The sequence below is a fragment of the Zea mays genome, chromosome 1 (genome assembly GCF_902167145.1).
Source record: "Zea mays cultivar B73 chromosome 1, Zm-B73-REFERENCE-NAM-5.0, whole genome shotgun sequence".
NCBI classification, from domain to species: Eukaryota; Viridiplantae; Streptophyta; class Magnoliopsida; order Poales; family Poaceae; genus Zea; species Zea mays.
Genome location: NC_050096.1, coordinates 219,418,212 through 219,432,997, shown reverse-complemented (window position 1 = coordinate 219,432,997; position 14,786 = coordinate 219,418,212). Strand labels below are relative to the sequence as shown.

Genomic DNA, 14,786 nt, shown 5'->3' with positions numbered 1-14,786 from the left:
AGAGTAATCAAATGAATAATTTTGATTAACCGTTTTGTTTTTCGTGGACGAGTCTTCGTCATCATCGTCCTTTGGTGAAGAAGAGGAGGCGTCGCTGTTGTAGTAGATGATCTTCTTGATGCACCACTTCTTCTTTCCATCTTCCTTCTTATTGTTTGAGCCTGGGTTGGTGGGCTTTTCACATTTTGGCTCATCAACATAGAGAGTCTCCTTCTCCTTGTCATTGATCACCATCCCCTTGCCTTTAAGATCCATCTCTTCCAGCAGTTAGTCCTTGAATGAAGAGTACGACTCTGATACCAATTGAGAGCACCTAGAGGGGGGGGGGTTGAATAGGTGATCCTGTAAAAAACGGCTCGACAAAACAAACTTGGACTAATATTGTATTAGTGAAAGCTAAGACCAAGTTCGAGTGAGGAGTATGAGCGGAGTAAACTTCTTCACTTAATTGCTCTTCACAAGGTGAGTTTTAAACTTAGAGCAATAATATAAATGAAGTAGATAGAGAGAGAAAATCACACAGGAATAAAGACATGTGACACAACGATTTTTATCCCGTGGTTCGGTCAAGTAGAATACTTACCTACTCCACGTTGTGGCGTCCCAACGGACGAGGGTTGCACTCAACCCCTTTCAAGTGATCTAAAGATCAACTTGAATACAACAGTTCTCTTTATCTCAACAATATCCCTTTCTGAGGAATCTCCACAATTTTAGAGTCCCTCACGCCTTACACAATTGATCTCAAATAAATACACGAGTAAGGAGGAATAGAAACACACGCAAGAGCGAGAGTTGCAGCAACAACACGCACACAAGACAAGAACGAGCACACAAAACAACACGGCGGAGTTACAACTCAAAGAAGTGCTCGAATCTCTATCACAATGAACCAAATGTGTGTTTGCGAAGTCTCGGCGTTGTAGGATGTTCAATGGAGGCTTGATGTTCTGCTCCATGCGCCTAGGGGTCCCTTTTATAGCCCAAGGGAGCTAGGAGGCATTGGAGCTCCATTTGGTAGGCTTTCTTTGCCTTCTGCCCGCAGGTGTACCGGACTATCCGGTGCACACTGGACAGTGAAGAGTACGCGCACTGGAGAATCCCCTGATTGGCTGGTTTCCGCTTCTGGGGGCACCGGACTATCTGGTGTGGGGCACGAGACTGTCCGGTGCGCCACTTGACCATTGGCCCTCTGACCTACATGGTAGCTAGTCGTTAGCGGCTGGCACACCGGACTGTCCGGCGCCTCGCGGGGACGGTCCGTTGAATTATAGCTGTCGTAGGCTAGAATTCTCGAGAGCGTCCAGTTGGCCGGACCGTGCATCAGACTGTCCGGTGTGCACGTTATAAACGAATGACTAATGCTAAAGGTCCGAAAACACCTTCCGTGAGCATGTTATTAAAAAAACGGAGTAAACATATTTTGCAACGGTCCACTGAGCAGAGAGTTGAAGTGGCACGACTCCTCAACTCCACCGCTTACCAGGTTATATAAGCTAGGCGGCCCGATTAATTTGTTACAATATTTATTGCTTGCACCAATCTAATTCCACAAATTTCTCTGGATCTAAAGCTCTCTTTTTATAGTTGACTCCGCCAACCATCCAAAAGTCCTACATGATATATTTCGTAGTGTGTTGTCCGACACTTGTGACATAATAACATCATAAAGTCTTCTATAAACTACTCCTTCTCTATTTTAGTTAAAAATAACTAAAGTATTATATTATTAAATTTGTTCAAATAACTCTTTCATTATACAAGTTATATATTTAACATTTGGTCTATTTCTTGTGGTCACAAAATGTGACAAGTCCGTGAGCGTACTACTGTATAACCCATTTTTCTCTCTCCATTTGTTCTTTTATCTCAGTACAAATCTAATATGACCCACTCGGATGATTTTCGCCTCGGCTGTGTTAACAGAACTCTGCCCAAGAATCGTCGACCACCGCGCACATCACCTGTTCGACGAAACGCTCCCTCGGACAGCATATGTGTTCGACCGGTCTACAAGGGCGACGGGTCAGCCGCCAGCCGCCGCGAGGTTCGTGCTGATCCGAGAGCTGCACCCGCTGGGCACGGAGATGACACGGGCTCTGTCGACTGCCAACTGCCATGCCGCCATGGAGATGACACACGGACGGACGAGTGGTCTGTGTGCCGACGGATCAACGTATGGTTCGTATTCGTAACTACCCTCTGTTTTTTAGGGAAAAAACAACCCTCTGTTCACTTTTTTTGAAGCCCTTTTGATGCCCACTTGATCTGGGGTACTCTCTGCCAGTCTCGTGAATTGCGTTGCCGACAAGGAAGGGCGCACGAAGATGCATCAAGACGGCTAGATGGCCCCGTAGCTTTATCCCTTTTTGCAGGTTGAATGACGATGGGAAATAGTTGTTTAGTTGAACTGTTGAAGGTCACCAGTTGATCACGGATACAAGGATAGAATCCTTGGTGCATTAGCTGTTGCCATTCTACAGCAACCCCTCCCCGAGTTAGGCTGCTTAGCAAGCTCAGTTTATTTTCAGAGCTATCACCTTTGCCCCCGAGTTAGCTCTGAAAATTCTGAAGCGCTTAGCAAGCACATATTATTTTCCAAATCAACAGAGGCTTTCAACCATGTGTAGTCATCAATCAACCACTTGCTAGTACTCAGTCTGTACTGCCCTAAAGTTAAGCTTTGATTGAACATATTGTCAAAAAGCTACTCTCCTTTGCTTAAACAAAGGTGAGGACAAGGAATGTCTTGGGAGCACCAAACACACTCTCACTTCCAATAATGCACCATTAAAAATTCATGCAATTTGAGTTGCCCCTATATTGGCGAAGCCTTGCACATCATTCGAATCAAGCATGTGACGTGGCTTCAGACAATTATAATAGCTTGTTGGTGTTGCCATCTCAGTTGCTCAGCTGATTATCAGTAATATACTGATATGTGTGTGTCCTTTTCTGCCAAAAAAATTTGTTGTTTACTTGTTAAAGTAAAGCAGTCCTCAGAACGCTGGCCATTGTTTGATGCATAGAAATTAAACCACAAGTTGATGATAAACAAAACTACATATAATTCAACTTTCTCAAGGTGGAAAATGTTAAATCCATAGAAAGTGCTTGCTGGATCACTTTGTTTGTGTGCCTTTGATTATATGTTGGTGACAACGAATATATCCTAACAAGTTGCTGTCAGGCAGATCATCACCTTGGGTAGACATGTCTGCCTCCACACAACTTCTTGGTAGCAAACCATGTTGAAAGTCGCCTAGAGGGGGGGTGAATAGGGCGAAACTGAAATTTACAAATATAAACACAACTACAAGCCGGGTTAGCGTTAGTAATAAAGAAACGAGTCCGCGAGAGAGGGCGCAAAACAAATCCCAAACGAATAAGCAAGTGAGACACGGAGATTTGTTTTACCGAGGTTCGGTTCTTGCAAACCTACTCCCCGTTGAGGAGGCCACAAAGGCCGGGTCTCTTTCAACCCTTCCCTCTCTCAAACGATCCACGGATCGAGTGAGCTTTCTCTTCTCAATCACTTGGAACACAAAGTTCCCACAAGGACCACCACAAGTTTGGTGTCTCTTGCCTCAAATTACAAGTGAGTTTGATTGCAAAGAAGGGATCAAGAAAGAAGAAAGCAATCCAAGCGCAAGAGCTCGAAAGAACACAAGCAAATCACTCTCACTAGTCACTATGGCGTTGTGTGGAATTTGGAGAAGATTTGATCTCTTTGGTGTGTCTAGAATTGAATGCTAGAGCTCTTGTAGTAGTTGGGAAGTGGAAAACTTGGATGCAATGAATGGTGGGGTGGTTGGGGTATTTATAGCCCCAACCACCAAACTTGACCGTTGGCTGTGCTGTCTGTTCGATGGCGCACCGGACAGTCCGGTGCACACCGGACAGTCCGGTGCCCCCGCCACGTCACCAGTGCCGTTGGAAATCGACCGTTGGAGTTCTGACTTCTGGGCCCGCCTTGATGTCCGGTGGCGCACCGGACATGGACTGTAGAGTGTCCGGTGCGCCAGCATGGGTGTGCCTGTCCTCTGCGCGCGCTGGCGCGCAATAAATGCGCTGCAGGTAGCCGTTGCTCCGCAGATGCACCGGACAGTCCGGTGCACACCGGACAGTCCGGTGAATTATAGCGGAGCGGCTGGAATGAAAACCCGAGGCTGGCGAGTTCCTGAGGCCGCCCTTCCTTGGAGCACCGGACATGTCCGGTGCACACCGGACAGTCCGGTGAATTATAGCGCGAGTGCCTCTGGAAATTCCCGAAGGTGGCGAGTTCGAGTTGGAGTCCTCTGGTGCACCGGACATGTCCGGTGGTGCACCGGACACTGTCCGGTGGCACACCGGACAGTCCGGTGTGCCAGACCAGAGGTGCCTTCGGCTGCCCCTTTGCTCTTTTGTTGAACCCAACTCTTGGTCTTTTTACTGGCTAAGTGTGAACCTTTAGCACCTGTATAACTTATACACTAGAGCAAACTAGTTAGTCCAAAGATTTGTGTTGGGCAATTCAACCACCAAAACTAATTAGGGACTAGGTGTAAGCCTAATTCCCTTTCACATGTCTTCAGCATCCTCGCCTACTCTATCTATTATGATAATCGCGGGCTGCTTTAGCACCATCTACCGTACCCTACTGTTATGTGCACCTCAACAATTGTCAACACATTCTCTGCTGGTCTCTTGAGATTGATGCATGATTGGGGCCCTCTACCTTGTACATCCAATGTTGGCAACATTAATGCATGACTTCATCCATGGAGCATTATTGGGATTGGCAACCCGAGTGCATGTTTACTCCATAGCGGATTGACTACATCAACCCTCACTTGACTATGTTTTCATCTTCATCTAAGTCCTCGATGGCCTTAACTGCATCGACCTCGACATTGCCGCTTCTACGACAACTATCTTGACACATCTCCCTCATCAACACAACACCAGTTTGCACCAACAGCTTCATGTGTGGTCAACTTGATATCACTTACCTCAACTTCTACATTGAACACGACTATCTCCAGCATGACTCCTCGACCATGGCTTGACCCTCACGCTCAGCTAAATTGACATTGGCCTAAAGGTTACTGCCTTGCATGAGGCCTTATCAGCTTCTTGTCTAGCCATAACATGTGCAATGGGGCTACTGCCTTGCATGAGGACTCGCCAGCTTCTTCTTCAGCCATAGCATATGAGAGACGCATCGACCGTTATGACCAAGGGATATTAGCTTGTTGGCTTCTTCTGCAGTCTCGCCGTCTGTGTTGCTCTCACTATGAGGAGGATATTATAGTAAATTACAATAGTACCACAATGTCTATCTTGAAAGAGAAAAGAGTTCTCTTTTGGGCAAACAAAGTTGGAAGGAAGAAAATTTCTTTCTTTATTAAGAATAACTTGATTTTTTTTAAGTCTGGTTGCGAGGTCTAAATAGTGAGTATGAATCATAGTTCCTTTTTTTTATCCAGTCTCGAATTTTTTTTCCTTGTTGAATAATGCCAAATCAAATAAAAAATATATCCAAAAATCCAAAGGTCTGTTGTCATTTCAGCTTCTCTTCTCCTTTCTGGGCCTGTCCAAAAGAGAATCCAGGACCTCTTGGTCCTGAATATCAGAATAGGACGATAGGGTGTTAGTATTATGTGCTCTATATAATCATGCCATGAGGCCCAATGCAGTATATGCCGATTATCCCACCAATTATATTCGTCTAACAACTACCTGGACTTTAGGATTTTAATCATAGTCATATTTAGCATATGATATTTTTGCATATTGGTTCATATCTGCATTTCGATTTCCCCATGCTAATATTTAGTATTTCAATAACTAAGAAGTTTCCTGGTTTCCTATTATGAAAACCATAGTTTTAGTTAGATATCCTTTGTTTTCAGGAATCCTTTTTAATTTGTAGCTTTATTGGGTTTCGATCTTGCAACCTACTCCCTCCGTTCTTTTTTATTTGTTGCGGTTTAGTTAAAAATGAACTAGCCGGCGACAAATAATCGAGAACGAAGGTAGTATAACATTATTCTCACAAGGATTTGATGTTGCAACCTCTAGCATTGATGCTTTGAACTGATATACTAGAAAATAAAAACTCTACACTCATTCTCACAAGGAACAAGACTACTCAATAATTGACAATCTGCTGTTACAGCTGCAATTACTAATTTTCATATTGTTCAACTGAGTTGTTCGGTTTGGCAGTCAAAATGCAGCTTAAAACTCTAATGACTCTTTTCCTTGTCTAATGAAGCTGATCCATGGACCAAGATCAAGACACACATGTTTGAAACCACAGCATAGGATGGTGAGCCCAATTGAAGGGCTGCTGGATAGGCAGAATCCAAGATGCAAAAGCACTCATGGCCTGGTGTCCCTTGCACGCAGCTTCAGCGAAGCTGCCTATCTGACATAGATGAAATTGTTATTGTCTGCTAACCATGTTCAAAGTGTTATTACCAATTAAGAATCAGTGGCAGCTAGATGTCTTGAGACAACTACTTTATACCATACGCAACAATCAGGAGTCCATCCCAAAACTGAGAAGATATTCAGTAGCACTGGATTTTTTTTATTATATGCGCTCATGGTAGATGACACATGAGAGGTGTCCGTCTGTCTGTCAGTTCTTGATTGTGATAATTTTGAAAGGCAATCTCAGGGATTTTTTTTGTTCAATCATGGCCAGTGTGAATTAAAATAATGTACTCATTTTACTAATAGAGAGGCGTCCAATCAACGTTAGGTTGCTCCACGCAAGTTGGAATCTTTCTTGTCTGTACATGTGAAGTGACTTAACTAATTTATACAATCAACGTTAGGTTGCCAAATTGTCACTAAACCAAACGGTACGGTATAATTGTTTTTCTGACTTGTTGCCTTGTCTGTGCCCCCACACGCCTCTCCACACACACACACACACACACACACACACACACACACTGCTGCATAACTCTTCTTGTGGCCTGGTCTCTGCCCCTTTGGCTATAAAAGTAGACTTGGCCTCCCGCCCCTCTTTGCACGAGCACAACTCTGTTTTCCTAATCCGCCTTCTGGCGTTATAAGGGGTCGGGCTATGCTGTAAAAAAAGTGATCTTAGTGCTATGGCATGGAATTGAAGATCTGATCTAGCTAGCCAGGTAACTAACTAAACTTGTTTAACATAAGTTTCATCTTCAACCTTTTTTCTCATTTAGTTATGCATGAGCATATATAGCTAGTACTATGATCTTGTCACCTTCACTTGTGAATCTTTCAGCTTTTTTTTTTGAAGCATGTGTAGTTGTGTTGATGATCTCATAGATCCCATGTCACAGCAAGGACAGTATGGATAAAGCCCTCTTAGTTTTTTTATCATTTTATCTTTTCTGTTTGGTTTCAATTTTTTAATCCTTGTGGAACATAAAATACAAGTCATTATAGGTCTTTTTTCTGTCCTGATTGCTGTGTGCTTGATGAGCTATTCTAGCTTGATGAATATCTGTATGTCTTTAGTCTTCTTGCTTCCAAATGCACCCAACCTGTGTCTGTTGAAGATCCCAACATAATTTTTTTACAAGATGCCACTAGAACATGAACACTTCGCCAGTGATAACGTAGCAAGCAGTAATTATTTCTGATGAGCAATTGTTGGTACTTCATTCAACTGATATTTATGTGTTACTTTTTGTAGGTTTTGCATTTGGGCGGGGGCAGCAAGCTAGAGGCGGCAACTGCATAACTTGCGATAAACTTGTAAGATTTCTTAACAAGCTATGAAAATAGATGTTGCCAATAATTTTCAGAACTTAAAGAGTAATTATACACATAGTTTATGATCTCTTCTTTGGCCTATTCCCCTTAAAACTTGTTTGCATTATCAGCTAGGGAATGTCGCACAGAGAAACTAAACTGTCATTTGCAGGTAGGTTTTAAGGAAAAGTAAAACATCAATTTGACTATTGGTCCATTATTATTGCAGTGCTCTTTTCTGAACAATTAAGTTTCAAAATTCCTGAGCATCGGCATTGGCTCTCTACGATAGCCCTGATAAATTACTGGAGTACATTACTAAGTCTTAACTAAACAATCTATCCAATACTCAAACAATGTATTGTCAAAAGGTAGCCGTAGATTTGGTTCTCATAATAATGTTATGGCAATTTTTAATATCTCTACATGTATTGGAGCTCTTGCTGACCAGAGCACACGAACCTTGCTCATATACACAATGCATAAAGGAGCCATAGGATGAATTTCTATATGATATGATATGCACTAAAGAAAACTAGTAACATTCTTGTGATGATGTGTATCCTCTGATATATGATGGTATCAGTAAACGATTCAAGCAGACTATCTGAATAGTTGCAGCATCCTTACTCTAAAGTTTATATTGAAGTAACGAACTGTAGGTGATGTTAATGATCTAGTATATCCATTCTTCTTCCTGAGTAACACATGCTCATGAACTCCCATGGGTTAAGTCGAAACCTTGCAGGCAGTATAAATCTATGCCTGAGAAATGTATTTTGAATTGATGATGTTTTTAAGGTATATCCAAAAGAGTGTGTTTATTCATGAGCAGCATGATTTATTTGCTACAGGTTGGACCATGGTGTGCTGATGATTTTACCGCAAGTTATGCAGTTGCTGCCTCAAGCTTGCTGCCTCCCTTTGCCAAACCTGTAGGAATAAGATGAAGTTCATCCGTATAGGTATAGAAACCTTCCATAGCCATGTATCCTATATTTACCATGAGATGAAACAGAAGCAATGATGCAAGAATGCAATTTTCTCCCTCTATTCTAAATTGTAGACCATTTTAGCTTTTTTATAACATAGCTTTTACTATACAACTAGATATAAGATATGTCTAGATATATAATAAATGTTATGTATTTAAAAAAGCCAAAACGACCTATAAATTAAAACAGAAGGAATATAATCTATCAGATTGTTACTCACCTAGCTAGCTGCTAATGTATGGTTGAGTTTTCCCCCATTGCTGAAAAATAATGAAATACTAATGTTGCTGAGGTTTCTATACGTAATATTAGTTTTGTGCTCTATACAAGCAGAAGGTAGTGGAGGATATTGTTTTTTATTCTTTATGATTTAGTGATTACCAGATTTACCCAAAGCATATATTACTATGTTCAGTAAAATATATACAGTGGTGTATTATTCAAACAATCTGAGCTACGAAAAAGAGATTAGTAGTTAAAATTATTGTGTTTCAAACCTGTTTATGTAATTTCAAAATTTAAAAGGTGAAACATAAAAGTAGATTGTTTTTTTAAGTAAAGATTGTGTCAGTGATGAGAATAGGTAACTTGAATTAATGGGCCAATGCAACAAGAATAAGCTCAATTTACTCTAGTGCTTTGAATTGATGTATAAGGACATGTTTGGGATCTCTCAAGTCTCAACAAGTCCAAACCCTAAACTTCATATATACCAGCTGTCAAAAGCAAATCAACTGCAGCGGCTGTATGGTCATATGGACAGCTGCCGACATGCACCATCAATTATATTCTTCACTGGTCAAATTATATACTCCCTCCGTTTCTTTTTAGTTGTCGTTTTTTAGTTGTCGCGGGATAGTTCAATTTTGCACTATCCAGCGACAACTAAAACGAAACGGAGGGAGTATGCCCCTGTTTGGTTGGGATTCTGGGCGGATTCTGGCCGCCAGAAGCTGAAGCCGCGGCCAAACGTCTAGCTTCTGGACCAGCTTTTGACGGTCGCGCTTCCCACAGAAGCCGCCCGCGTACAGGAAACGAAAAGCCGCCCGACCCACGCATCCTCTGGAAGGCGGGCTATTCGCGATAGGGTTTCCACCGCGCTCGCGACTCAGCTCTCTCCCTCGACCGCCGCCGCCTCCTCCGCCGCATCGGGTCGGGGACCTCGACCACACTCCCCTCTGCTCATCTGCCGCATTCGTCGTCTTCTCAGGTACACGGATCATTTCCTCCATTCCGTTCCGTATCCGCTCGTCGTCCTCCCCCGGCTGGCTCGTTTCGAAAACCTCCCTAACCGTTGACGTCGCTAGGGTTTTGCCTGCGCCGCCGCCAGTTCGTCTGCAAGGTTGGACTCCTCCCGTATCCCAACTCCTCGTCTTCGCAGGTACATTCGTAACTTCCATGTGTACCCTGTCTCCTCCCTGATGTGCTGTTACGGATCCGGTCACCCCCCATGTACTGATTAGGGTTTAGGTTGCATCGACGTCTGTGGTTAATACTTCCCCCTGTAATCAAGACAATTTGACAACTGCTTACTAACGATTATCCTGTGACATTTGATGTTCACATTTCGGGGAGTGAGCTGTTTTTCCCTGTTGCATCAGAAGCTCCACTCCTACGAAGGTGATGTTCACATCAATTTATTTATCCCTTTTACTGCTTTACATGCTGTGTATGTATTCGAAGATCGAGTTGCAAATATGTTCACGTTTTTGGGTAATCCATTCACAGTGTGTTAGTACTTTTATTAGTAGACACGTGCCTAGTAAATTGTGGTACTTGTACCCTTCTTTGTTAGCAGCCTAGGCACAGGACATATCACTACGCCAAATTTTTGTAGATAGTCCCCATGTCTAGTATACTAACGACCTAATAAATCCACATCAGATGGATTCAGTAGACTCCATAGCCGACAAGGCAATTGGAAGGATGCAAGAGATTGCGGACAAGATTTTTTCGGTAGCGAGGGAAACAATCCGTCCTGGACGCGGGTTGACCTCATTTGACGCTACCAAACTTCGTGTAGCATTGGAGGACATAGCTTGCATGCTGGAGCAAGACTCTCTGGTGTTGCAAGAGAATTTGGACATCGTGAACAATGTAAACAACCCGGGTGTAGCAGCTACGAACCTTCTACCTTGTCCTCACCACCCCCTGCTGACGACGACCTTACTCCAGACTGGGACTTTGTGGAGCACTTCGAAAACTTCTGGGGTGTTGAATATGACTTCGATCAGATGCCTTCATTTAGTGACAATGAGGTTTAAGTTAGAACATGGTGAACCTAGTAGTCAGGTGTTAGGGTAACAGGGATAGATCAACCTTTTGCTTAATGCGCAGTTCTAAAGTGTTCCTTGTGCTTTTGTGTCCACCAGCACATGAATTTCTTCAGTCTATATATGTAATTATGGCAAACCGAATGTGACTCCTTATGGTACTACCTTATGTTATTATGTTCCCTTACCTGTTAATTTTGTTTTCTTAGTAAGTGCACTTCAATACGTATTTTCAATCGTGTACACTTGTCTTGCACTAGATGGACAAGTCTGGCAAAGTGATTGCAAAGTGGGATAGTAGAGCAACAAAAATTTACACAGAAATTTGTGTAGAAGAGGTCAATGCACGGAACAGGCCACAACAATTTCTAAATGCCGAAGGGTATGCTAACCTCATAAGGAAGTTTAAGGAACGCACTGGTCGCACTTACACCAGGGATCAAATGAAGAATAGGTGGGACTCCTTAAAGAGAATGTTCACCCAGTGGAAAACTCTTAATGAAAGGGCTACAGGTCTTGGTCGAGACCCTCATACTGGTTCTATCAGTGCTCCAGATGAGTGGTGGGCTAAGCAAATTGAAGTAAGTAGACTTTTTTTATTTTTTAGATTAACAATAGTAATGGCCATCTGAAAGTAGGAAATACCATGTTGCTGCAGGCAATGCCAGGGTGTATTATGTTCAAAACAACCTCCCTAGAGAATGAGGACGAGCTAAAGGTTATGTTTGGACCCATTGTCTACACAAATGAAAGAACCCTTGTTCCTGGCGTCGAGGATGCAAATTCATCATCTGATGATCATGTCGAAGTCACTTTAGGTGGGGGTGAAAACAGCACACCTGACCCATGCTCAAATGCGACTGGGAAGCGTAAGGTGCGTCATGATTCTCCTGAACCAAAGAAGAAAAAGGATACGAGGGAAGAGTACATGAAACGACTAGTGGAGGCATTTGAGTCGCGTTCAATGACCACTAACAAGTCCATCACCTCTGCTGAGACCGACCCTGTTCGTGTTGAGGTTATTGCGCAGTTGCAACAAGTGATCGATGATGGTTCACCAGAAGGCAGCGACCTACATTTTTTTGTCACTCATCTGTTGATTGAGAAAAAGTATAGAGATGTATTTGCATCACTGAAGACAAAAGAAGGAAGGAACGCTTGGCTGCGCCGTGCTTTCGAGATAGATCTAAAAAAGTCCACTTAGATGGTGGTCGTCCGACAACAGAGGCTGATGTTCACTATTATGTTAGTCGTGTCACTATTATGAGTCTTGTTGTGTCACTATTATGAGTCTTGTCGTGTTACAAAATAAACATTTTGTACGCATAATTTTCCCTTTCGAACAATTTTGCAATTATTCGAGTTGAACATGTATTTGAATAATCAGAGTTGTATGTTTGTGAACAATGTCAATCTGTGAAATTTCTGTCACCTATGATACATGAATATGTGTCTTATATACTGTGCTTATACATGAATATGTGCCTGTTGTTTGTGTGCATGCAGATGTGTGACCCTGCTGCACACACATATGATCATGACATGGATGACAGAGATGCACAATTGCTTGTTGCCCTATATGCTGTAGACATTTGGGGCAGGCCTTCCAGTGAGGTTTCTAGAAGAACAATGGTTGAAACAGGTATTCAATGGGTTGAGCGAACTTTGGAGAATAGTAACGACTGCTTTGACATGTTTCGCATGCGACGTACTGTTTTTAGACGATTGCATGATACGTTGGTGGAAAGTTATGGTCTGCTTCCAAGCCGTGGTGCAAGTACTATGGAAGCTCTAGGTATTTTCTTGTGGGCATGTGGGGGTCCACAATCATTTAGGCAGATAAGGAATAAGTTTGGTCACTCCTTGGAAACTATTAGTCGCAAGTATAGTGAAGTACTTAATGCACTACATAAGATGTCAGTTGACGTAATCAAGCCCAAAGACCCAAATTTCATAGAGATTCATCCTCGTTTGCGAGAGGGGAGATTTTGGCCCCACTTCAAGGATTGCATAGGAGCAATTGATGGTAGTCACTTTCCAGCGTCTGTCCCAGCCTCGGAGCAAGCCAAATATATTGGTCGGCACGGTTACGCATCGCAGAATGTAATGGCCGTTTGTGACTTCGATATGAGGTTCACATTTGTTGTCACAGGTTGGCCAGGTTCAGTACATGACACTAGAGTATTACAAGATACTTTGATAACTTATGCGGACTGGTTCCCCCATCCACCGGAAGGTAAATAAGTATGTTGTACTTTTGTATCATACGATATTCATTTATGTCTTAAGTATTGAACTTTATATTTCTGTTTGTGCAGGTAAATACTATCTTGTGGATTTAGGTTATCCAAATAGAAAGGGGTACCTTGCACCTTATAAGGGTCAGAAGTACCACATTTCTGAATGGCAAAATGCGAGGCAACCTATTGGGAGCAAAGAAGTATTCAACTATGCACACTCGTCGCTACGCAATGGTATAGAGCGATCTTTTGGTGTGCTTAAAATGAAGTGGAGAATTCTGTTAAGTCTCCCTTCATTTTCGCTTAAGAAACAATCCAAGATAATTATTGCATGTATGACATTGCATAACTTCATTAGAGACAGTGCTCTACACGATAGAGACTTTGATGAACTAGGACCTAATAGCCTTGGTCATGATGTATCTGTAGGTGAGAGTAGTAGTAACACATCTGATGAGTTAGACATGAGTGCATTTCGAGATGGAATTGCTAATGCATTAGTGTCGTAGTTAAATATGTAAATGTAACGGTAGTTATGTTGTAATGAACTCCACTAATTATATGTAATGACCTTTTGTTGGTTCGGTGTTAATGTGTATAATTTGTTCAAACAGAATCTGCAATCTGAGAATCTGTGTATCCAAACACCTAGATTCTAACGAACAACTTTTCTGCACAGCTGGCGAACCAAACACCTAAATTCTAACCACCAGCTTTTCCCAACAGTCAGCTTTTCCCCACAGCCAGCTTTTCAGAAAAGCTATTCAGAAAAAAGCCGAACCAAACACGCCCATAGTATGCCATTTTTAGAACAAAAGGTTCCCAGTCTGCAATACTCTAACCACACTGAAATTTGATAGTGTATCAACTTGCATCGTTTAGCTTCTTCAATATTCAGCGGCGGCAGCAGCAGCAAAACACAGAAACGTATTAAGGGGGTGTTTGGTTTTTAGTGACTAACTTTTAGTCCCTTCATTTTATTCTATTTTAGTCTCTAAATTATTAAATACGGAAACTACTAAAACTCAATTTCAATTTTCGTATTTACCAATTTAGAGACTAAAATAAATAAAATAAAAGAGACTAAAAATTAGTCTATAGAAACCAAACACAACCGAAGAATTTGTTTGGTAAACAGAAAAATGGAAGAATCACCTCGCTATTTAAAATTAAATAATAAAGGGAATCCTCTCCATAGACCGCCTTCATTTGTTTGTCCACCAAACCGGCCCTAAAGCTACGAAGAAAGCCAAAGCTGTTCCAATGCCTTCTTGCGGCTGGCTGCAGCTGCACTGTAATTCTACACCGGATAAGCTTTGCTTGGCTGCTTTCGCAAGCTGCTGGAAGCAGATGTGTGGAATGACACTGGGGGCAGTGCGTTGATTAAATAATCGCCAATAATAAACAATAAGGCACCATTAACAATTGGTCACGTACGCTAGCACGCTTCCCGTGAGACGCATATGGACACGTAGATCTGCATGACTGCATCAGATACCTCTCACGTGAATGCAGGAAGAAAACAATGCAATTACTGGCCT

At 42.4% G+C, this 14,786-nt stretch overlaps 1 protein-coding gene across 7 annotated transcripts; it reads left to right on the top strand.

Moving 5' to 3' along the window:
- The first annotated feature begins 1,855 nt into the window (after positions 1-1,855).
- On the top strand, positions 1,856-13,837 carry LOC103643286 (uncharacterized). Of its 7 annotated transcripts, none has more exons than NM_001369877.1 (7): positions 1,856-2,181; positions 6,260-7,145; positions 7,679-7,740; positions 8,592-9,942; positions 10,040-10,113; positions 12,512-13,241; positions 13,324-13,837. In NM_001369877.1, the coding sequence occupies exons 6-7, from the start codon at positions 12,512-12,514 to the stop codon at positions 13,752-13,754; spliced, it is 1,161 nt and encodes a 386-aa protein (NP_001356806.1). In that variant the 5' UTR covers positions 1,856-2,181; positions 6,260-7,145; positions 7,679-7,740; positions 8,592-9,942; positions 10,040-10,113; the 3' UTR covers positions 13,755-13,837. The 7 variants fall into 7 exon arrangements, with proteins under 7 accessions (NP_001356806.1, NP_001356808.1, XP_035816331.1 ...); NM_001369879.1 differs by lacking the exons at positions 12,512-13,241; positions 13,324-13,837 and adding exons at positions 11,266-11,586; positions 11,664-12,464 and having other exon boundaries at positions 1,876-2,181; XM_035960438.1 differs by lacking the exons at positions 1,856-2,181; positions 6,260-7,145; positions 7,679-7,740; positions 12,512-13,241; positions 13,324-13,837 and adding exons at positions 10,334-10,352; positions 11,266-11,586; positions 11,664-12,385 and having other exon boundaries at positions 8,592-8,702; positions 9,747-9,942.
- The last annotated feature ends 949 nt before the right edge of the window (positions 13,838-14,786 follow it).